The 23,174-nt window shown below is 42.4% G+C and overlaps 1 protein-coding gene across 1 annotated transcript in view; it reads right to left on the reverse strand.

Annotated features, from left to right (window-relative positions):
- ERp44 (Endoplasmic reticulum protein 44) overlaps positions 1–20,362 on the reverse strand; it is a 59,982-nt gene extending 39,620 nt beyond the window's left edge. Inside the window, exons 1-7 of the mRNA XM_037427173.2 lie at positions 20,193–20,362; positions 12,139–12,214; positions 11,931–12,040; positions 11,292–11,340; positions 8,702–8,886; positions 7,570–7,685; positions 582–645 (exon numbers count right to left, since the gene is read on the reverse strand). Coding sequence (XP_037283070.1) covers positions 582–645; positions 7,570–7,685; positions 8,702–8,886; positions 11,292–11,340; positions 11,931–12,040; positions 12,139–12,214; positions 20,193–20,249 — 657 coding nt within the window. The 5' untranslated portion in view covers positions 20,250–20,362. The remainder of the gene's footprint in view (positions 1–581; positions 646–7,569; positions 7,686–8,701; positions 8,887–11,291; positions 11,341–11,930; positions 12,041–12,138; positions 12,215–20,192) is intronic.
- Between the last annotated feature and the right edge of the window lie 2,812 nt (positions 20,363–23,174).

Genomic DNA, 23,174 nt, shown 5'->3' on the forward strand with positions numbered 1-23,174 from the left:
GATTAATTGATCAATAGCCGTTGTAGCTGCTGTGGCTCCCGCTGCTTTCGGTCTGCTGCTACTAGTGCAGTAAAGCCGGGCAACATTGTGCATGGCAACAGTGACGCGAGTCGGTCCTGTCGGTCCACTTTTTGAGGTGGGTAATTTGAAGTGCGCTACCGCAATGCGAACCACTAAAGTGTGATTTTGTTTCAAAATAGGCCCTTCCTTGGCACAAAAAACTACAAGGTTTCTGGACCACTATTTCAACAATCAACGTTGACTTAAATGTTGCCGTTAGTGTCCCTATAAGTTCTGTTAGAGTGTAGCATGTGACGGGTTAACCTCCCTGCCTTCTCTCTCGTTCTTCCTCCCTCCTCTGTTAAAGTACTACTCACAAGGTATCAATAATACTTATTGTAAGCTCTGTTAACAGAAGGCACTGTGCAATGTAAGGTATGCCTCATAAACTAATCTTGTAATTGGCAAACTGCACTAAGCTAGATTTCTATACAGAGGAAGTCAAAGAATTTGCTGTTTTAAAACGAACTATCCGTGAAACTTTTAGGTCTCTCTAAATCAATCGGCAGGCAGGTTCTCACCTTTGCACGAGGTGGTTTGAAGTGAATAGCATCCGCTGTTACTGTGAGATTTTCTCCTGTAGGCCTGCAAAGTACCATTGCATGACAAGTTGGTAACATACCTCACACGTGACTTCATGCTCATACAAGTACATGCACAGGCACTAACATGATGGCCAAATTTGTAAATTCGACCACACAGTGCCCAGTGGTTGCAGTAAAAGCCCTAATACATGTGGCTTTTTGCCAGTGCCTGCTTGAGTGATGAACGTTGTGTGCCAGCGAACGCCCAACACACGGTGGCGTTCGGAGCATCTGTCAAGACACAGTGAAGATATAGCGTCGTGCAACCCCGCCTTTAATGGACATGCCAAAGTCATTGTGGAAATTCACTCCACGTACTTTGGCCAAATGCAACCACTGCAGGGCTTGAAAATGCTTAAATTGAAATAGGTAACCGCAACAGATATATGCAGTCATGATAAGCCAGAGAAAACAGCTGAAGTTTCAAAAAATCCCAGCCTCCACTACTGTAAAACCTCATTCATTTGTATTCGGGTATTTCGAAATCCTGCTTAATTTCAAGGATTTCTGTAGTCCCGTATGGTGCAATGCAAGTTTGAACGGGTAATTTGAAGTGGTGGTTAGTGCCAGCCCAGTTCATTCAAAAACTAAGTGCCATGCGACAATTCCCTATCCCGATTTCGTCGCTAAGGCAGTGTAGGGTTGCGATACTAACGAGCGACAAGTGGATCACCCCAGCCTCGCAGCTGCTATTGAAAAAAAGAAAAAAAAAACCAATCTCATTTCCAGCGAAAACGTGCACCTACAGAAAAGAAGACTTCCTTTGCTGCAACACAGCAATGACATGCTGGCAGCATGTCGCATGTTTCTCACTACGTCAGCGCATTGTTATTCACCTATTCTTTCTAGGATTATAAAGCAATTAATAAAGACAGCCTGATGAAATTCGCAATGTATGCGAACCTTCAGCAAACCACGGGACCAATTAAAAAAAAATTTAATAAAAAAATACGCCCCTTGGATCCGCAATCTAGCCGGCACAGCCAAAGAGGACATGAGTTCCTTGCATCCCAAGTTTCGTACGTTTTCTTCATTCGAAAACCTGCTTAATTAGAAGATTTTTCACAGTCCCAGGGACACTGAATTAATTAGTTTTTTTGCTATGAAATATGAATGACACAATGAGAAAAATGAGTGCCATAAAGCATGGCCAACGACTTTATCATCCTTACACAGTTGAACCCTTTCATAAGAGACATGCACGAGGGAGCAATTCTTGTGTTTTATATGAGGTGTCTGTTATAAGCAGGATACCGAGTTGTGCACTCCCTTATCAGCCCGTACTTTTATGCAGCACACTAGTGCTTCTTAGATCCCAAGTGTCTGTTACATAAGTGTTTCTTATAAAGTTGTTCAACTACTTATTAAAGCTTGAAAACAAAATAATGTGTAAATACTGCTTATAACTATCGTTACTTTAGCAATGGTTCAACACAAATGGAAACAGCTGCATGAGTAGTACTCCAACATTCCAGCAAGTGATTGTGGTAAATCGTATGCTTCATGACTTGAATATAAGCACGCAACTGCTTCAGCAGGCCATGCTTCAACCCCCTCCCTACAAGGTCAGGAGCGAGACACAAATTAAGTGCTTTAAGTAGAACTATTTTGTGAGCAGCATATGGAATTTAATAATGTCAGTTAAAATAACAACAAAGAGTACTGAATAAGTTGATGGTGCCCACAACTTCGTTACATATTACTAGCTCAGAAAAGAGCCTAGCTGTTGCTCCTGTGTATAACATGACAACAGTACTCATGGTTGGGCCGACACGGCTGGCTTCTAAATGTGTTGGCTTGCCAAGGCTGGCTGCGTGACGTAATGCTCCCTCCAGTGATTTTCTTCCTCCATGGGTGCCAGACTCTTCCATTTTTTGAACTCTTCGAACTTTTCAAACTTTTGCGCCCGTGGTGTCTGTTTCGTCTTTTCCATGTGTATGTTGGACAAAAAATAGCCATGAACTCGCCGAACTTTCTGTACTATGGCAACAGTAGCAAAATTATCCAATTGGAATCCATGCCAAAATTTGTAAAAGCGAGCTTTTTCTCCACCCCTACCCTATTAATTAATTATTTTGTGATGAGCATCTATGGCAGCATGCAGGCTAATGGGAGACCTTCTGCCCACCTATGAACACCTTTATGACAATGCTCTAACTTTCTAATGCTAGGTACCTTTTCTCATTGATTGATACGTGGGGTTTAACATCCCAAAACCACTACATGATTATGAGAGACGCCATAGTGGAGGGCTCCGGAAATTTTGACCACCTGTGGTTCTTTAACGTGCACCCAAATCTGAGCACACGGGCCTACAACATTTCCGCCTCCATCGGAAATGCAGTCGCCGCAGCCGGGATTTGATCCCGCGACCTGCGGGTCAGCAGCCGAGTACCTTAGCCACTAGACCACCGCGGCGGGGCGACTTGCTTTTTCTTCTCTCGACAAATGATGCTACAAGCTTAAAAGGGCCCTGAAACACTTTTTCAAGTAACCATAAAATGAATTCACTGGAAGAGCTTATTGCCTCACAAATACAACGCGGCAACAATTTTAAGAATCCGTCCAGTGCGAGTAGGGTTACAAAGGTTTGTCGCATTCTGCAATTGCATTCTCTCTTCTCTCATCCTGACGAAAGTACTGGAAGCTAAGGAGGGAGAGATGGCAGGGCCACAGAAAAACGTCACGTGTGCTTCGCGACCTTGAGCCCCCCCCCCCCTTTTTTTTCTTCGAATGCGTGGCTTTTTTAGTGTGACCGCGCGCGCACGCGTGGACAAGGACAAATCAGCCAATGGCTGATAGATGGGTCATTGACGCGTGATTTTTGGGCTTATAACATGTTTTGTCGAAAAAAGAAAAAGCAATTTTTAGCTGACATTGATCATTTATTGCGAATTCCAGGCTGCGTTGTGCTATAATATTTGGCTTGCATGTTGTCGGGAGCCTCTACTACCGATTGGCAGCGTTTTCTGACCATGCTCAAAAAGTGTTGCAGGGCCCCTTTAAAAACCGCCCGTTACAGCAATTATATAAGCCATTGACCGATTTGAGCCGGGCACACTCGGTCGTTACTGGGGCCGCCGTGGGAGGCCGAGACTTTTCGACGCTTGCATGCGCGATCGCACTGAAAAAAACGCATATTTGAAGAAAAAAAGAGAAAAAGTGCTCAAGATAACGAGGCACGCGTGACATATTTTCTTTTCGCATGCTATCCCTCCCTGCTGAACTTCCAGCGCTTTCGTCGGGAGGAAAGAGAGAATGCAATCGCAGCATGCGACAAAAATGTAAATCCGCTTGTACCGGACTGATTCTAACCATTTTTGCGGCGTTGAAGTCGGGAGGCATTAAGCTTAATTAGTGAATCCATTACATGGCTATTTGAAAAAGTGTTGCAGGGCCCCTTTAAATGAACATATCACCTTGAGATTGATTTATAACTTTTTTATAGTTGGAAAGCTTGTTAAGCCAACTTTGAACTCTAAGTACAGTCAATTTTAAAATGTTATATATTTTATAGATTATTCCTTGCATTCTACCGAAAGTCAAACCCTGCGACTACTCAAAGCTATTTAGACTTCCTTTGAAATATAATTTGAAAAAATGGCATTTGCACAGAGGCCTTATTTCAATTTTTAAAAAGTATTGTGCAGGTTAGTGAGCTCTTAAGATATATATACACTATTTGAATTCGATTCGAAATTGTTTGACCAAGATCACTATTCACTTGGCACCTAAAATTCACTATTTGCATAAGCCATTTGCGAGTGGATCTCGCAAAGGCATTTTACTACCTCACTAATTTGTAAATGACCCAACATTTCACCGAGTAAACTAACTTCCTTGAACATATAATTGAAAAGCACTTAGAGAATAATTGTATGGTGTAGAAAACTTTGACCAAATACTATTACGAGTTTCACCTGCTTTATTAATCCTTATTTTGTGAACCTGGACATACAGTTCAACAACTTCATAAGAAACAAGCATCAGAAAGCAGTTCTTGTCCTTCATATGAAGGGTCTCTTATAAGCAAGGTACCACAGTCTCGTTTTGAGGTCTAATCCTATATCGATGTTGGCACATAGGTGCCTCTTTGAGTCATTTGTCCATTACATCAGTGCCTCTAATAAGGGGGTTCAACTGTATTACAGGTTGACGGTAGCAGAATCTTGTCAGTAGGCCTGCTATGATGAGTTATCCCTATCACTTTTCAGTTTTAACACAGAGATTTGTACCACTACAACTTTCAGTTTTAACCTGCACAATCAATTCCAACAAGAAAATAATTCATGGGAACATGGAAGCTAAATATGGTGAAAAGTTGTCAAATAAATAATGTCACTTAAGGAGCCAACACTTCTAGAAAGGGTCTTCTCTTTGTCGAAAGCTCCGATTGAGACTAGTCATCTCGTTAAATCAGTGGCTCCAGTGAACTCTGCAGGTTAGCAGCAAGCTACTCAGATATCAGAGAGAGTCATAATTTAATTTTACAAATGGCCCGGCCTGAAAGTCTTGGTATATTTGTCAAATGCATTCTTGTACACAAATTTCCTCGATGAACAGCATCACAGCTCATACAGTAGGCTCTCTTTAAAATGAACTCGAAGGGACCACGATCATTTGTTCGTCTTATCGGAAGTGCCCCCAAATACCAAATGCTAATATGCAAACTACACCTAAATATGTTGCTTGAAAACACTGAATGAAGTATACTTATACATAATGGGGAGGGAAGGAACAAGAAAAAAACATTTATTTGGCTCTGCTTGATAAAAACTATGCTTTAAAGTAGAGTACACTAATCTAATGAGTACTTGATTTTGCAAGTTCATAATAAATATGATCGTGAAGAAATTGCTACCACATTTTAACAATAAAACTATAGCACAACCCTGTTTTAAAGATTAGAAAAAGATCAAAAGCGAGCTACAAGCCTCATTTTCCTTCAATTAATAGAAAATTTATTCTTCTGGCTCTTCACCTGGCTGTTTTACTGGCAGTTTTACTGGCTTTGCTATCACTTTTAGATATGCCTTCATTGCATATCGCTACCTTGACAAAGCCAGTATATACGCCAAGTTGCTTATGAAAATCTGCAAGCTTTTCTTTGAGCTTCAAGTATTTTCTCATTTTCAGCCTGCACTAACTTTTCCTGAACGACATGTAGCTGAAGATCTTTTACGCTACTTACGATCACAAGCCTTGGGCACACAAAAGAGACGCAACACAGCTATATTTAGTGTGCAAATTGACCTTCCTTTGACGTGCACTTTCATCATGAAGATGGCACCTCACAATTTGCTGTATTTCATTGGGAACAGATACGATGCGCAAAGGCCCTATGCAAAACAATGCAAACTGACCACAACGTGCGGGAACTAAAAAACATGAGGAGAACACGAAAGAACGAATGCTTTGTGTTGCTTTCTTTGCTGATAATACTAGCTCCCTTTTTCCACCTACAGGCTAGATGTGAGGAAGACACCAGCTTTATGCACTGACCTTTTTTTTTCACTTACCGTAATTACTCGAATCTAACGCACACCTTTTTTCCGATTAAGCGAGTTCATAAATCGCATGCACGTTAAAATCGAGTACGAAAAAAAAAATGAATACGGTCATTCTATTGCCATCGGCATTTCCAAAATGGTTGCCCCCTACGTGCGTCGGCCAAATCTGCCTATTTGTTTCCCATGTGCGGCACTTCGTACGTAAGCTGAAGAGTTCGTCATCTCGTAGTGCATTAGCATCGACGGCATGGAAGGGCCGACTCCAAAAACTCGACGAGTGCACCACGATGCCGCTTTTAAAAAAAATGTCATCGCGTGTGCCGAAACGGACGGAAATCGGGCCGCATCACGGTCGTTCGGAGTTCGCGAAACGTGCGAGCAAGACTGGCGGAAACAATAGCAGAATATTGTCGACAGCAAACATTCACGCAAAGGCTTCAGTGGACCACAGCAGGGTCGGTTTCTGCAAATTGAAGAGCTGCTCGGCGAGTATATGATTGAGCAGTGAGCGGCCCGTGACGACAGAACTGCTCCAAGTGCAGGCTATGCAGTTAGCCTTAGAAAAAAGTCTAATGTGGAGCCAGTTTAAAGCGAGCAGGTGCTGGCTAACTAACTTTATGAAGAGGAAAGGCTTTTCCCTCCGAAGGCGAACGGGCGTATGCCAAAAGTTGCCGGAAGAGTACGAAGAAAAGCTTTACAGTTTTCGGAGGTTCGTCCTAAACTTGCGGCACAACAATGGCTACCTGCTTGGGCAAATCAGGAATGCCGATCAGACGCCTCTTGGACATGCCTGGCACCGCAACCGTCCAGAAAAAGTGGGCGAAGCAAGTTCACGTGCTGACATCGGCCACGGTAAAACTAGAGTGATGGCAATGCTCCGTTGCACGTCAGATAGGCACAAGCTTCCCCCGTACCTCATATTTAAACAGGAGACGCTCGCGAAAGGAGTCGTTTTCCCGAGTGGTGTGATGTGAAAATGGGTGCGCGTTACAATCGAGGGGGCGGTAGAATCGAATAATTACGGTATCTCGATTTCTCCCTCCACGTCACAATTTTCTTTCGATTTGCTTTGAGTCATTGCACCAGGAAGTCTTCTTACTTCTCCCCATTTTGTTTTTTGTCGTTCACCCGAACACCCTTATTAAGCCTATAATATTCAATGCGCAGAATCCCCGTCGTCGGTCACTGCGAGAGTGTCTTAACAGAAGAGGCCTGTTACGCAGTTGATCTTACGCAGATTTTTTTTTGCACTGAGTTTATGGGCAACCAAACAAACACTCCCGTGTTGTTCGCCTGAACAGAGTCCATCTTAAGGGGAGTTTACTATACTTTGAATACTGCATGCCGAAACATACTCAGATAAAAAGTTCTTCCAAGTAAAATTTACAAAGGTCACATTGAAATTCAGAACTAACCTGGCCACGAAGTAAAAATTGCAGTCGTCTCGCAAGTCTGACGCAACTCGGCGGAACGTTGCATATGCCTGAGTTTCCTTGCCAGCAAAGTAGCCAAGCAATGCTGGCTTCTTTTCCTGAAAGAAACGAAGGTGCCACAGTAAGCAGAAAATAAGAATAAACCGCTGATGCTACAATGCAACAATATTTTCCACGGTCTAAGCTAAATACCGAAAATAAAGTGGTGCAGGACACACATTGGTGCAAACAACAAACAACATACTACCTCCAAGTTCCAGTATTTTAGGCAGAGCATGCGGACGCAGATGAGCTCGTATAAAGAGCCACATGATGAAAAACAATAATGGCAACCTATATCAAAAAGAACTTGTCATTGAACGTGCCAATTGTTTCTGAAAATGCCAACGCAGAAATCAGGTTCTTGCTGCTGCAAAAGCTCCCCTTTTTCATGTCAAAAATACAGTTTCATCATCATCTCAACCAAGCACAAACAACAGCACAAGTGACTTGCCCTAGAAAATGCAATGCAGCGCAGTAGGCCAGTGAAAGTAGGCGGAGTTATGGCCACTGTTCTGTGGCCATAACTCCGCCTACTGTCATGGCATGCAGAAGAATGTAGAATGAAATGCTCTGGCACCTGCATCTTCAACATTTCTGCTATCTCACCAAAATACACCATCGAGTGGACAATACAAATCTGTTTTTTCAGGCTGTCTGTTACAAATATTAAACAGTGCCTTTCGATGAATGAAAATGTGCACTAAACAAAACTTTGAAGAAAACATCTAAAAGCATGCTTCACATTCACACTTTGACGTTCGCACTATGCAGACGGCAGGTAAAGTAAAGGTTTATCTAAATGCAATCGCTTCAGGATATGATTAACAAGTCTAAGGTGGTGATGTCTTAATTTACTATAGAGACTGCACACCTATGGCTTTACTGCAACAATATTCAAGTACCATTACTAGCATGGAATCACTGCATAAGATACTTCCTTCCACAATGGGCAGCATGCAGTAACCAAACAAGTCCCTTATGCCCAGACTGTCCCAAAACTACCATTTGTGTTAAGAACTAGCCAGATTCAACTCGCCTTCAATCCTTCATGATGTAAAGTTGCACTTCTTACCTCCACATGCTGTGCCTCTGCTTCGTGTGGTATTTCCTTCACCTGGTCCTTTAGCATTTCAATGATGTAGTTCTTCATGGCTTCTGCAGAGCGCTGTCCCCGATATTCTCGTTTCATGACCACACCATTTCGCACTAGTTTTAACGTAGGATACTTTGTTATGCGGTGTTTTGCTGCAATAGATGCTGCAAAGAGACAAAAAGTATGGAAAAAAAAAGGTGTATCACTCGTGCTCAAATCAAAGTACGCCTTCCTGGTATAGACAACAAATTTACAGCACAATGAATTTTACCGTAAGTCCCTGAAACTAGCACACGCACAAAACAAAAATTAGTCTGGTTTTCACAACAAGAATTTAGACCCTTTGCTTCCTCTCTTCTCATTCAGGTTTACCACAGCCTTATGCGTTCTAGAAAAAAGCAAGTTAGCCCAGATCAACGAGGGCACAACTAGACATTGTGCAAACATCAAGTCAACATTTATTGCCGATATAGCCGTCCAGAAACTTCATAGTGCTACTTTTGTGCCAAGAAAATGCTTATTTTAACCTGACACTGACACACTGGCTTGCGACATGGCGCAGAGGCACAGCACTCAGCCATTTCAAGTGTAGGGGTTCGTTTGCAGCACTCAGTGGAAAGCCATGTCGGTTTCTTTGCTGCAGCTCGAGTGGCATACACCATTCCAGCATTCGGCAACATTACATGCACGCTGCATGAGGAGCTTTTAGCTTGTACGGATTCTCTTTAACAGTGCCCTGTTACCAGAATACCGGATTGCATTTGCAATGTTACCCAAAAGCAAAGCTTTAGCACACCATACGTAAGCATTAATGTATGTACATAAACATTTATGTTAGTGCTAACCATTAAATGATGATGATTATAAGTAGACCTAAACTATATTTATATTAGACAAGATTGAATCACTGCTGCAGCAAAATCATAAGAGAGGTATTTAGTGTGTAAAGTATTCACGCATATGCAAAGGATTGTAGAAATGCAGGGTTACCAGACGATGGTGCTGAAACTTGTAATGCTTTGTGAAACCACAATCATGGACATGTTTGCATTTGCCTAGCATTTTTGAGAAAAAAATGATTAAAAACGCAACCCATTTGTAGTTATGCCACTGCAAGCTATTCACACCAGAAATAAAATGCACAATATTTTGTCAAAAAAACATTGTGCTTGCCTGGTTCAACTGAGCCTTATTAAATGGCAGAACATATTTGGCCTAACCAGACTACATAGGTTGTTTTGAACCACTCTTGCCATATATCATGGCAACACCAAGTGGTTATTTTTTCCACGAAGTAAACAGAAATGCAGATTTATTACGTGTTGCAATGCGTAGAACTTTCTCTTTTTATTGCGACTTGCTTGATTACTGGCAATTTATTGTATCAAGGACTTTGACATCATTGGGATGTTTCCAAAATGGATGATTCTAAAATGTCCCACTGGTGGTGCATATGGTGTTCTACATTTACCTAAATTTCTCTCAGTAGATCTCCGCTGCTGATAATATGAATGTTTTAGACATTCTCAAACACTGATCTTTCAGTCCGACAGATTGTTATTTGCCTTTAGTGTCTCTTTAAAGTTTGTCATCAGTCCTTTCATGATGAAAAAGGTAAATTATTTCCGAATGCTATTTTGTCTTAGTGCTTTGTTTCTAATTAATGTTAGACATTGACAGTATATAGAGAGCACACAAGATAATATTACAATTAACTCTTTCACTGCCATTTCTAGCTGCAACACAGCTTTAGGGTCAGCTTGGCTTCGGGAATATCAGGGATGCTTGAAATGCAGAGAAATAGCACGTTGTGAAGTAAAGAAGACGCATTAGAATGGAAAGGGCCTACAACTTTGTTTTCAACAGGTAACCACAAGCAAAGCCGTGGTGAAGGAGCGAAATCAGCGATATAGTCGTGCTTTTGTCTATTGGATAGACAACAGCTTAGGCCGTTGAACATCACATGCCGTAGAAAATACACTAACAGAATACAAAAACAGCAAAACCTGCTAATCTACGGCAGATTGCAGAACAACTCTTGTACCCATGGTGGCAAGAGCACCACGCGCTCGCTCAGCCCAACTAAGGAGTGCATGCAAATGCAAAGCTACCATACCCCCCCCCCCCCCCAACGGGCATGTATGCTCCACACTTTTCAATACACATACCAACAAAGTGTGAGGCGAAAGGAGATGCTTCTAGAAAATTTTGAATAATCGTAACGACAAAGCCACTAGACTCTCACCAAATCCCGCAAGCTTTGCACTTGGGCACGAATTTTTTAATGCACAATGGAGAATGTGCCGGCACCACAGTGACACTAGGTGGAGGGTAGGGAGAGATTGCAAAAACGCACCAATACATCAGTGGCAGCGAAGGAAATAAAAGCTCTCCTCTAATGCTTTGCACCCCAAACTCTCCTTTGAACACAGGGCACATCCCATTGAAGTGATACATAGGATCAAGAAGAGTCCTTAAAACAGTAATGGAGCAGCAGGTGTATTTTTATAAAAGTAGCCAATTGAGAAGCTTCAAAAGAATAGTCAAAACCACATGAATATTCACATACTTTCCCTGTCACAGTCCACCTTAGCAAACAGCACTTTGCCAACCTGCCCCTGAAAAGAAGATTTGAAATTTTCAGAGTAATACTGTACTTGACCACAATATCTTCCAGAATAACAAAAAAAAAAAAAAACTGAATATGCTAGCATTCACAGCCTTTCCATGCAACATGAAGGTAACGGATGCACTGTGTGCAGATCTTAGCCCTCAAGTTAAGGCTGTCTGCTTAGGCTGCACTTTCAGGCAAGTGCGCACAAAAAGCAAGAATGATATAGAAGCTATTAGCAAACAAGGCAATGAAAAAGACAATGCAGAGAACGCAACTATGCAGTCGAGAGCATGACGAGAAAATTAAAAAACACGCCAAAAGGTCGGTCAGTTTATAGAAAGTCTAAAGCACATAAATCGACTGTCAACATCTATACTTGGCTTATACATTTGAAAATTAAAGAAAGCACCGGGATATCCAAAACCCCCCACACCCCTGGATATGCCCATGGTCATAATGGTGCTTATCGATCACTCTCCTTTTACCTTAACACAGTAGGGGGGCCATGTGGAACTCTACATTGTTTTGCCGATTTCATTTGCATGGAAGAAAATAAAAAGCCTCAGCAATTCAAATGTAGACCAATAGACCAACCTTTGTGTGCTCCTGGACATTCTTTGCTGCTTCTTCGAAAACTGGTGCCAATATTTGGCTGAACCGACACCAGTCAGCATAAAAATTAAGAAAGACTAGTTCGTACTTCCCTGGTGGGAAAAAAAACAGAACAGTAAACACAAAATGCGCTCGCGAATTGCAGAACTAAATACACAATGGAGAAAAAACATGTTTTTGAAAAACATACCTATATGCTCATCAAAATTTGAAGATGTTAATGCCACCACACTTTCAGCAGAGACTTGTCTAGCACTTAACAGCAACTGAAACAAGAACAGAAACATTTTTAAGGCTGCAAAAAGTTAAGGAGAGTACTTATAAAAATTGTGAGACACAAACAACAACAAGCAAGTTTTAGAACCAACAAAGTGTCATTTACAAGAACTTGTGAAGCTAAGATACAGTCAACAGCTACATAGAAGCATTGACACAAAATCTTGCGCTTTTTTTTTTTTTAATTAGGTATCCTATAACTAAAGATCTGCATTTTCGGAGACGCATCTGAAAAATCCCGATACCCATCCACTGGCAAAATTTTTAGCAATTCAGATTTAGCCGATAAACTTTAATGGGGCAAAATTTTAATGGGGCATTCTAACATTCAAAAGACATTTTCAAAGCTGGGAATCGTATATACAAAAGAATGAACCTTCACAAGCGGCAGCAGTACCATGAAGTATGCCTGCATCTATTACTAAAAGCTTTAGGTTGTAATAGAAACAAACACAGCTGTTTTATATTCAAGTATTTATGCTTGTATGGTCAAATGTACGTGCGTTAATGCATTTCAGACATTAACACTTTTTATATTCACATGTTTTCGTGTTAAGATATCACACCTTCTAAGACTCCAAAGTATTAATTGAGAATAGTAATATTAATAATAGGTCCTTTAGTTTTCACCACAAAGCTGGGAGAGGCTGGGAGAAAAAGCCGAGAATCAGCTTGCGTATCTTCTCTCCTCCCAAAGAGGGACTGGCAAGTTTGCAGCACTGCACATCGACAGCCTCATAACCAGGGTAAATGTACAGTCGAGTGCATAATTTTAGAGACCACGGGAGCGCGTGCCGAGACGCGTTGCTGCGCCTTCTGGCGGCTGCACGGCTCTTTTCGGGAGCGCGTACTGCGCACGCTAGTCCCATATCACCCGGCAGCCTGCCCTTTCGCTTGTTTCAACAGCGCGCGTCTCGAAACGATGCGGACTGCGCAAGGTGCCACTTCTGCAGTCCCTGTCCAAGCACCGGTACTCCCGAGTGATAATATAACGGCAAGAATGCCTCTAATGTAATAGCATGGCTCGAGCGCGCCATGCAATACGCTTTGTTCCTAGCTGCAGCGCGGAAAACATGCAGTTTCTCAGCTTTTCTCGAATGGAGTTGCGTGATATGCTCATCTTACAGTGATGAATTTTGTGCTCTGTCTCGGAGATGCTATGCCAGCTTCATTTCTAGGTGCGAATATCGCGCGTGCAGTGAACCACTGAATATCCAGAATGAATAGCCAGGAAACGTGATAAATAAACAGTTTATTCTTATAAGCCATAAAATAAAAGAAAACGATAGCTATAACTGCTATCTAGGAAAGATCCCTACTTTCAGCATTTAATCAAACGCCCATCGGCGGCAATCACTTGTGCCACACGAGATGGCATCGAATTGTAAAGCGCGGCCACGATCTCGGGGCGTGAACGAAGTGCTTCCCACTCCTTCTGTATGGCCGTGAATAGGGTCTCCTTCGTTGAACTTCCAAGATTCCGCGCCGCAAGTCGGCGTTTCACGAGACCCCAGACGTTTTCAATGGGGTTCAGGTCTGCTCCTACAGGTGGCCATTCCAATGTGCGAATAGCAAAGCCCTCAAGCAAAGATTTCACATTGCGAGCAGAGTGAATCGGGCTCTTGTCATGCTGGTACATGAAACAACCATCCTTGAACGGCCAATTCAAGACATAGGGAAGCAATTCTCTATCTATTATAAGAGAGTACGTGGAGGCTGAAAGGTTCCCATCGATAAGAACCAGTGGTCCAAGTCCTTCCCTGGTCATGGCGGCCCAGAAACTCGCAGAGCATCGGCCACTGGCCAAGACCGACTGTGTGTACTGTGGTGAATGCTCGAGCGACGAATGTTAATGGAGGCAGTCTCAATTCCCGACAACTTCGCGTTCGAGAATGTTCCGTGCATATGCCATGGGTAGAGTTCTATTGAAACACTGAAAGCGTTGACGCCCCTTTCAAACTTCGTGCTTTTCTCTGGTTTCCGGAAAAAACATGCCCAGATATCCCCAAATATAAAAAGACTCGAAAGTGAAAGCCTATGACATCTCTTGCACGTCTCAATCCGCATTAATTCACGCTTACTTGTCTTAATCTACTATAATGCATCCAATTATTGGGTTGACTTCAATCGGGGTTTATGGCTCGAGTAGAAGACGACACATGAATATCTGAAATTCGAATCCTAGAAACTATTGGGTTGAGGCTCGACTCCTACCAATAATAAGTGCGGGCTCTCGACGTGACAGAAGCACGATATAGAGAAATAAATGTTATTATATAGATATGACAGAGCTCCATCAAAGTAACGTCTTGGGAATGTTTGCTCATTCGGGGTTCTTTAACGTCCACTCAGTATACTAGTTTCAAGAATCTCTCCTCTATCGAAATATGGCATGCGCGACTAGGCTTTAAGATGCGTCTTTCGGGTCAGCAGCCGAACATCGAAACCACTGCACCATCGCAGCGGCCTTAATAAAGGATTTATCCTTAATAAACCGAGTTTGTTTTCATCTTTCTTCCTCGGCTCTTTTCTGCAGCTGTTGGACGTTTGGTGGTTTCCTGCATGTTCATAGACGCATGATATTTGGACCGAGTATTACGACGTGTGTTAGTTCGGCGAATGAGAGCGCAAAAGGCAACTTTTTGGCTCTGCTTATTGATTGCCTAACTCGACATTCAACATGTGATCACGCCGCGGATCGCCTAGGAGTAACGTGCACTATGTGCAGAACGCCGAAACCCGCAAATGATGTGCTGTCGTCACATTAGCACTCGGCTTTGTTCATTGTCTTCACAGCGACTATAGAAGTGACACCTTCCACCGTCCGCATCGTTTCGAGATGCGTGCCGTTGAAACGAGCAAAAGGGCAGGCTGCCGGGTGATATGGTACGAGCGTGCGTAGTACGCGCTCTCGGACAGAGCCGTGCAGCCGCCAGAAGGCGCAGAGACGCGCCTCGGCACGCGCACTCGTGGTCTCTAAAATGATGCACTCGACTGTGCAGGAAATGAAAAAAAAAAAAAAAAAATGGAGAAACAGGATTGTCAGCCACAATGCAACACATTTTCATTGGAAATAAAGTTAACAAGAACACACTAACAATTTGCAATGCACAATTAAACTACAAATTTCGAAGAATTGGACGTTCACGACACTTCGATCAGTGCCAAATCCCTCCCCTCTCAAAAAAAAAAATTTCCAAAAACACCCTCCCTATTTCAAGAAAAAAAAAAAGACTACCAGTTGTTCCGTTGTATAAATACAACCAGTGAGTGAACCTCCTTAGAAATGGGACGCAAATGACTATGCTTGACCTCGCTATTCGCTTTCATGAAGGTGGTAGGGTCGGGCAACATTGTTAGAACCAGTACAGTTTCGCAGCTCTGCTAGTGAGCAGGCCCACACGGCTGACACATGAACTTACAGCGCTGCTGTTCCAGTATGATTCACTTGTGAGCCACGGAATTGGATATGGCAGCGCACCGTTGCTCTCAATGGCACGCTGCCAAAGCTAATCGCAGAGGCAATGCATATGCTGCAGCAAGCTGGGACATGCGAGTAGCCGCTTGTGATGCGTTGTGTGTTTCTCCATGCTCACTTTTTTCGTACTTCGGGCGTGATTTGCAAACACATAAGGCATGATGCAAGGTGGAACATCAGCATTGCTAGTTCTTGTGTTGGCCGTAGCGTCCACTTCCAAGAGCAATCGTGTCATGAAGGAAGTAGAGTGGAGAGCCAGTAAAGGAGAGCATCTGCTGTGCTCGGTGGCAGGAACAACTAGGCAAGTGAGTGTACGGCACGCACAGTGGGAGCCAGCCCAACAGAGAGGGTGAAGTCAAATAAAGAGGGAGAGGGAGACATGCGGGAGAGGGGTGCGAGTGGTCTTGCAGCAGGGAACTTTAGACGATGGGGTGTGGCCATAAGGAGCTTCACTGCTAATAAACTCTGAAAGCATGGAGTCCTACTAATAACCCACTAACCGTGGCTGGAAACCTCAATTACTAGAGTGTGCGACAGTTAATTATTCAAAGGCATTTTAAAAGCACGGAAATGCAGTTTTGGTTTCAAAGAACACTGAGCTGGGAAGAATAGTTCTGGTTTTTCAGGTAAACACAGCTGGCCACATGAACACTAAAATCTGTGACATAACGCTTCGCGCGAGAGCATGAAGGTTAGCCCAATAGGTAAAGACACAAGTGATGAAATGGAAATTTGTAGTTTTTAAGCTGTGGTCTGGCCCATCCAAATTTTTCATTTTCCATTAGCTCTGCCTTGGGTCTTTCTGAGAGGCAAGTAAGTCAGACGCTATGAGAGTGGTGAAACGTGTGCTGCTATGCTAGCTAATCCTTTCATAAAGAATTATTTTAGTTGCTGAAACATGAATTTGCCATATCAAAGAAGTAAATTTAACTGTTGACACAGCCACAAACGACCACTCAGTCTTATCTACTATGCTGTGCTTCTCTGTAACAAGACTAGGTGGCATAAGGAACCTGATAAAATTCTTTCGAATACTTATTTACCTTACAATTCCAACACAGTATTTACCTTTGAAGACAGAGAAAGTACAGCAATGTTTTTTTTCTTTCAAAGAGAACAGGCCCAAAAATTTTGCATCTTTTATTTTCTGTCGCAAGAAGTAGCTAAAGACTCACTTATTCTGGCTAGAAGACTTGCTTGCTTGAGCACATGACAGTTAATTATTTTGAAGACGGCTCAGTTGCAGTTTTGGTTTAAGAAGAGCACCGAGTGAGACAGGACCCAGAGTAGTTTTCATGTAAACATAGCTGCCTATGTGAGCACACAAAGCCGCTTGCACATGAGTAGCACATGCTATCAGGCTGAAATAAGTTATTTTTCACTTTGCAACAACTTTTCGAAGAAGGCTTGCCGTCATCTCCTCCGAGAAGTAAATATGCAAGTGTGCATCCTCTTACAGTTGAAAAGGTCTGCTCGGAAGAGAGCGCTCGCGAGAATCGCGGCAGCCAACTCAAACTCGTGACACAGATGGCAGTTAGTTTAGTTTACACAAAAACCACATGCGCATTTTGGCTGCAGTGGTGCTACAAGCCCTATTGAAACAGATTTTAAATTTGTTGTAGGCTATATTATCTGTAGAATTTTACACCTGATGCGGGTTTATCCACACACACCTACCTCACATGTTATCCAGTCTTCAAAATTTTTTGTTTGAACACTCCACAGAACAAAAGTTAAGATGCTAATAGTTCAGTAAAGCCTTACACGTCTCAGAAAACATCATTATGCACATGCACAAGTATTTATTATTATAGAAACAAACACGAAAGAGGCATGCGTTTACTGCAAAAACCCTGCCTTCTGCTGCAATGTCATTTTTCGATTACGTTTTTTTTAATGCAACTTCAACGCACAGCATCACTTTATTGGAGCCATCCAAGGAAAAATATATTTGGGAAGTTGATTCATGTTTTCTATTTGTTAATAGGCCCATGCCGTCTCTTAATATTCTCTCCCAAGCTACGGTACGAAGGAATCAGCCTTAAATACGGCGGGAGCAAGTACTCTAGCCTATCTTTACAAAAGCAGAAAAATGTGGCCATCTTTCAGTTTTTGAGCATTGATGGCCTTGAAATCAACAAAATAAACTTCAAGCTGTAGTGCTTGAAATGAAGCATGTGGTAGCCATTTGCTTAAACAACATGAAGCCACATCAAATGTATTTGACAATATGCTTCTCAATTCACTTTATTGGCAGGCTCATATATGGCACAGCACTTTAATTTACTTTTGGTAAGCACAACAAACTAGAGAAAGTAAAGAAAGCTGAGTACAGCTACTTGGAAACTAAGTGAATTGTACAATGAAGACAATCATTTCACACAAGTCCAATATGGTGATATTTGTGTAATTCAAATTAACAGCATCTATAACTACTCTGGACATCAGATCCATCACCATGTCTTTCACAAACAGCTTTACACATGTTATTACATTAAAGCCTTGGTTATTGTAGTTGCATGCAAGCAATACGAGTAGATTAGAGCTCACACGGAAATACATGTAAAATATCCAAGAAAATGACACAATAAATACTTTTAAATTTCAATTTAGAATAATTACACCACTGATGGCACATCACAATAAAAAACTGGTATACTTAATGTGCTATATTTCAACGCCATGAGGCTTCTCTTTGGAGACAGTGATGGTCAAATTAAATGGTGGGTAAAAAGAAATAACACATCGGATGAAAGTTGCGAGAAAAGCGATGTGCCTCTACTCACCCCCAACACAGAAAGTCAATTAAGTTTCAACGAAACCAGTATAGGGTGCAAATAATGCTTACAAATTAAACTTCAAATACCATTTTATAATGTGTGACAGAACCATGGCCCAAAAGCATTAAAAGTTAAGATACCACCCATTTAAGACATTCTCCCGCATCGACATCACAAAAGGTGACTACATTAGCCAACGAAAAAATGCTAGACATATGACACGAATCACAATGGCCTTCAACAGATGTAATGCACAAACTTGAGATGGCATGTAACGGAATTTTTCAGAGACTAGGCTCAGATATTTCAATGCCTCTCCATTTTTTAACTACAACATTAAACTATGTAGCTGCAAACATTAAAAATAAAACTGTAGTGCAAAGGGCAGAAGCAATGCTTCGGTTTTCTCAGGCCTGTTCATGCATAGGACTGAGAAACTTTCACGAAAGACTGCTTCAATGGGCTGAAAAGCTGAGCTTACTTTCAGAAAAAAAAAATACTAAAAGACAGAAAAAGATATGTGCGTATATAAATGTAAGATCTATATAAACTCTATGCCACAAATATACACGTGGTAGATTTTGCAACGTCAGCAGACGCGCGTACGTCTTGCATTGGTGGGTGCTCTATCAACACCTGCGCACACGTTGCTTGCAGCTGTGCTACATGGAGGCCGTGTGTGGCATTTTTATGCCGCCGGTGTCCAAGTACGGCTTGTCAACTTAAATTGAAACCGACTGAGCACGCTAGAGTGTCGTTGTGAATGTCTAAAACAGCATAACTTTCTCGCAATAGTGACGTTTTACTCGTAAATCTAGCACCGCAATCTTTCGATTTCTGTTCCGTGAACACCAAGGTCGGCTTCTTGAGCAAGCATGCTACACCATATTTTAAACGGTACCCAAGGGTTTCATGAGCCCACAATCAGGGCGACATTCTGCTAATTTCCGACGAAAGCACATCGCTTCAAAGCTAACAGAATGGTTCAACAGTTAACGGCGTCTTTCTGTTGTCGGCGATCAGCCGCTCACCAAGTCAAGCAATTTCTGCGAGCGCGAAAGTTGTCGAACCGCTTTACGCTGACTCAAATAAATTAGGGAAAAAAAAAAAAAGAACGTTCCCGCGGAAACATTTTCGCAGGGACTGCGAAAGGAAGCTCGCTCACTGCGTTGGTTGACAGGGTCCCACACAAAACGTACGCATCCCAGTAATGAACACAAATAGCATGTTTTCCATTCAATTACCGCCCGTGCGATGTGTTGACACGACGGGAAGTGCCACCAAGCTCTCGCAGAATGTGTCCGAGGCAGGCATCCCTATCGGAATATGTTTGTGAGCCATACGTATGCTAAGAAGTAACGACTGGCATCGGAGCCTGGCTAATCGCCAGCAAATGTCGAGGAAAACTGCCACCGGCGACCACTTCGTTAAGCCAGAGAAAATGAAAGAGGCCGACAGCGAGATCGTCGTGTACACAGGTGCAACGTGTACCGGCTTTTCGTACTCGCCCGACATGCACGGGTTTCGGGCAAACAATCACGAAGGCCTACACACAGAAACGTAACGGCAGGCACCACGTGTACACATATGCATAAGCGAAATAAACGGAAGTTGCAATGCTTCTCACAATAAAGCTGAAAACTACACCCGGATTACTCAACCAGAAAATATCCCCGGAAAAGCCCACCTGTTTGATGAAATGGTACTCACCAGAACCAAAAGAACACCTATAACTTTGCAAAATATGTTCACGACGTTGCAATTCATTTTTTCATGACAGAGATACTACGTACGAACAGCTCTAAATTAAGGGTACAGCTCCACATCCACAGTTACATTGCCATGAAACGAAGACGTCGGTACGTGTGAGAATATACTCTCAAACTCAACGTAAGTAAACAACAAAAATACAATACAAAGCACTGCTGTGCACTAAATAAAAAACAAATAATGTTTAACAACCAAAAATATGTAGCGCAAGAAAGCGAACATTAATTAACTTCTTATTAAGACAGCAAGAACTAAATTTTTTTTGTAACTAATGTTATTGTTTTGCTGCAATACTTGTAACAAAATAAATTACTAAAAGACCTTTATCAATTTTGTATTGCAATTTGTGAATTTTTAAACATACTATTTCTAATTCATAGTGAATACTTATTGCGTTTGAGGGTAACAACCAAATGGCGCTAAATACAAAAAGCGCAGCGCTTGCGTACGACGCGACTGCGTTATCGTTGCCATTGCTCCTCTCAAGTAACTTTGCCTCAAGTTCGCTTCAGTTGCAGGTTTAATTTTTTTTTTCACTTTTAAAAATGAGCATTCTTTAGCACAGTGCAGTAATCAAAGATCACACGGTGGCCGATTCCTGGCACGTATGTTTGGCTGTACTTGCTTTCAACTCGAGCTTTCGTCACTCGTTTTGGAATAGGATGTGGTGCTTCAAATGGGACTAGGTGCTGGCACAACGTATCGCTGACTCGAAATGCTGCTGCCTGGTGCGTTTTGTTCAGTAAGTTCGTCGACATCGGTTTCACACCAATGGTGGATTCAGCAACTCATTATAGGCAGCATGTGTGGATGCTGAAATGGGATTCCAGCATGCCCAAACTCATGTGATTTCAGGTTCTGATTGATTAAGCTGCTAGTAAAGTTAATAAATTAATATTCCGGGTCACCGAGCTTCATCTCTGACTTTCCTAATTCACTGCGCTACGTCTAGAAAGCGCGAATATCGATTATATCTACGTATCATGGAGAAACCAAACCAAGTGCTATTGGTATAATGTGTGCGGACTCATTTTAGTGATTTAGTAGATGACATTTTAAGTTGACAGTTAATTGCGCTGAGTGGACTGCGAAGTTATTCAACGGCAGATGGAGTGTTGCAAGGAATGTATGGCTGGATTAATTGATGTATCCAAAAGTGCCCCGCCGCGGTGAACTAGTGGTTAAGGTACTCGACTGCTGTAGGCCCATGTGCTCAGATTTGATTGACTGCACGTTAAAGAATCCCAGGTGCTCGAAATTTCCGGAGCCCTCCACTACGGCGTCGCTCATAATCATATGGTGGTTTCGGGACGTTAAACCCCGCATATCAATCAAATTGATGTGTCGAAAAGTGAAGGTGGCACTGGTAGGTCACGACTCAAATATTCTTGAACTCAAAAAGAAGACCATCGAGTGGCGGTGGTTTTCATCTAAACGCAGCATATACGCAATCAACTTTGGCTGACTGTGTATACATTGCATATCGCTCGGAAATAAAATAGTCCACAGAAGGTGAACACGTTCTTACTCGCGACATACAGAGCACGCTGACCGCGGATGGGGAGGTTCAATACCACAAGGCCTGCGGAAATGCCTTGTTTTTTGTGCCGTTAACCTTTGCTTTTGTTTTCAAGGTTTGTTGAGGCGTGGTTCTAGCCGGCCCGCTGAATATCACTCGCACCTGCACGGTGGCGCGGCGAAAAGTTTACCTGGCGGGTGGTTTCCGTTGAATCAGGGCTGAGCAGAGGTGCTTAGCAAATATTACCGAATTCAGACATTGACAAACACGCGCTGGGAACTTCAAATAGAGATACTGAAGTACCCTGTCGTTCTTTATGTAAGGGACCACGCGATGGCGTGACCTGGTCTCTAAAATGGCTGCCCACAGTATCTTGCAGTGCTTGTTCGGCGACAATAACTCGGTGTTTTGTTTGTCAATAGATGACGCCAATAGCCAATGTCTTTTCTTTTGCTGTCAGTCGATGATAGTCCCGTAGGAAGCAGCCGCAGAGCGCAGGTCACGTGCTCACGTGTTCCCTTTCATAAAGGACGACAGTGTAGCTTGTGTTTCAACGGGGTATTTCGAAAAAAAAGTGTCGCGCAAAGAAGAAAAAAAAAGAGTCCCGGAATAAAAATGCAGGAATACCGATAAGCATGCAGATATTGAAACACTTTTTAGTTATGTGGGGGATGATGTTCCGCAAATACTTTAATAAGCGCTGAACATCGCTCGAATTGGTAACGAAAACCATCTATTTTGCTGAGAAGGTTGCATTCATCACACTTAAATGACATTAGCTTATCAAATAAGCTGTCTTCTAGACAGTGTTTCGGCTTCAACACAAGACTCGCGAAATATATGTTTCGTCACCACTGTACACGAGGACAAGCTTGTGTTATTCCAAATTCCGAAATGCTATAATTAATACTAAAATGCCCGGCCGGCCTTAAAAGAGATATAGTTTCGTCAGCGCCACCTCCTCAATTATTCGTATCGTGAGCGGCATATAGGACGCTTTACTACATTGCACAGTCTGTGGGTATGCCTAACCCTTCGCCGATGTCATAACTTGTCGCTGACCGACGGCGTGCCTATTCTTGGCTTAGCATAAAAACGACTTCTTTCCTATCTTCGAAACGCATCAGCTTTATGGCATCAAAAAAGTAACGAGATACTCGTGTCCGGCCTAGTGTATGTGTTTCACCGTTCAGATTACAAATACACTTTCAAATTATCTCGATACAGAAATACATATTTTCAATAGTATATCAACGATTCTGGACACATCGGCGCAATTAAGCACGCATCATTAGTTTTAGGTATTTGTTCACACATAATTATGTAAATATCTAGGCGCACCCGCTATTTATGACGCTTCATTACTGACACTTAGGTCGCAGATACCCACGCATAATTAAGTG

Source organism: Rhipicephalus microplus, chromosome X, assembly GCF_043290135.1.
Source record: "Rhipicephalus microplus isolate Deutch F79 chromosome X, USDA_Rmic, whole genome shotgun sequence".
Lineage (NCBI taxonomy): Eukaryota > Metazoa > Arthropoda > Arachnida > Ixodida > Ixodidae > Rhipicephalus > Rhipicephalus microplus.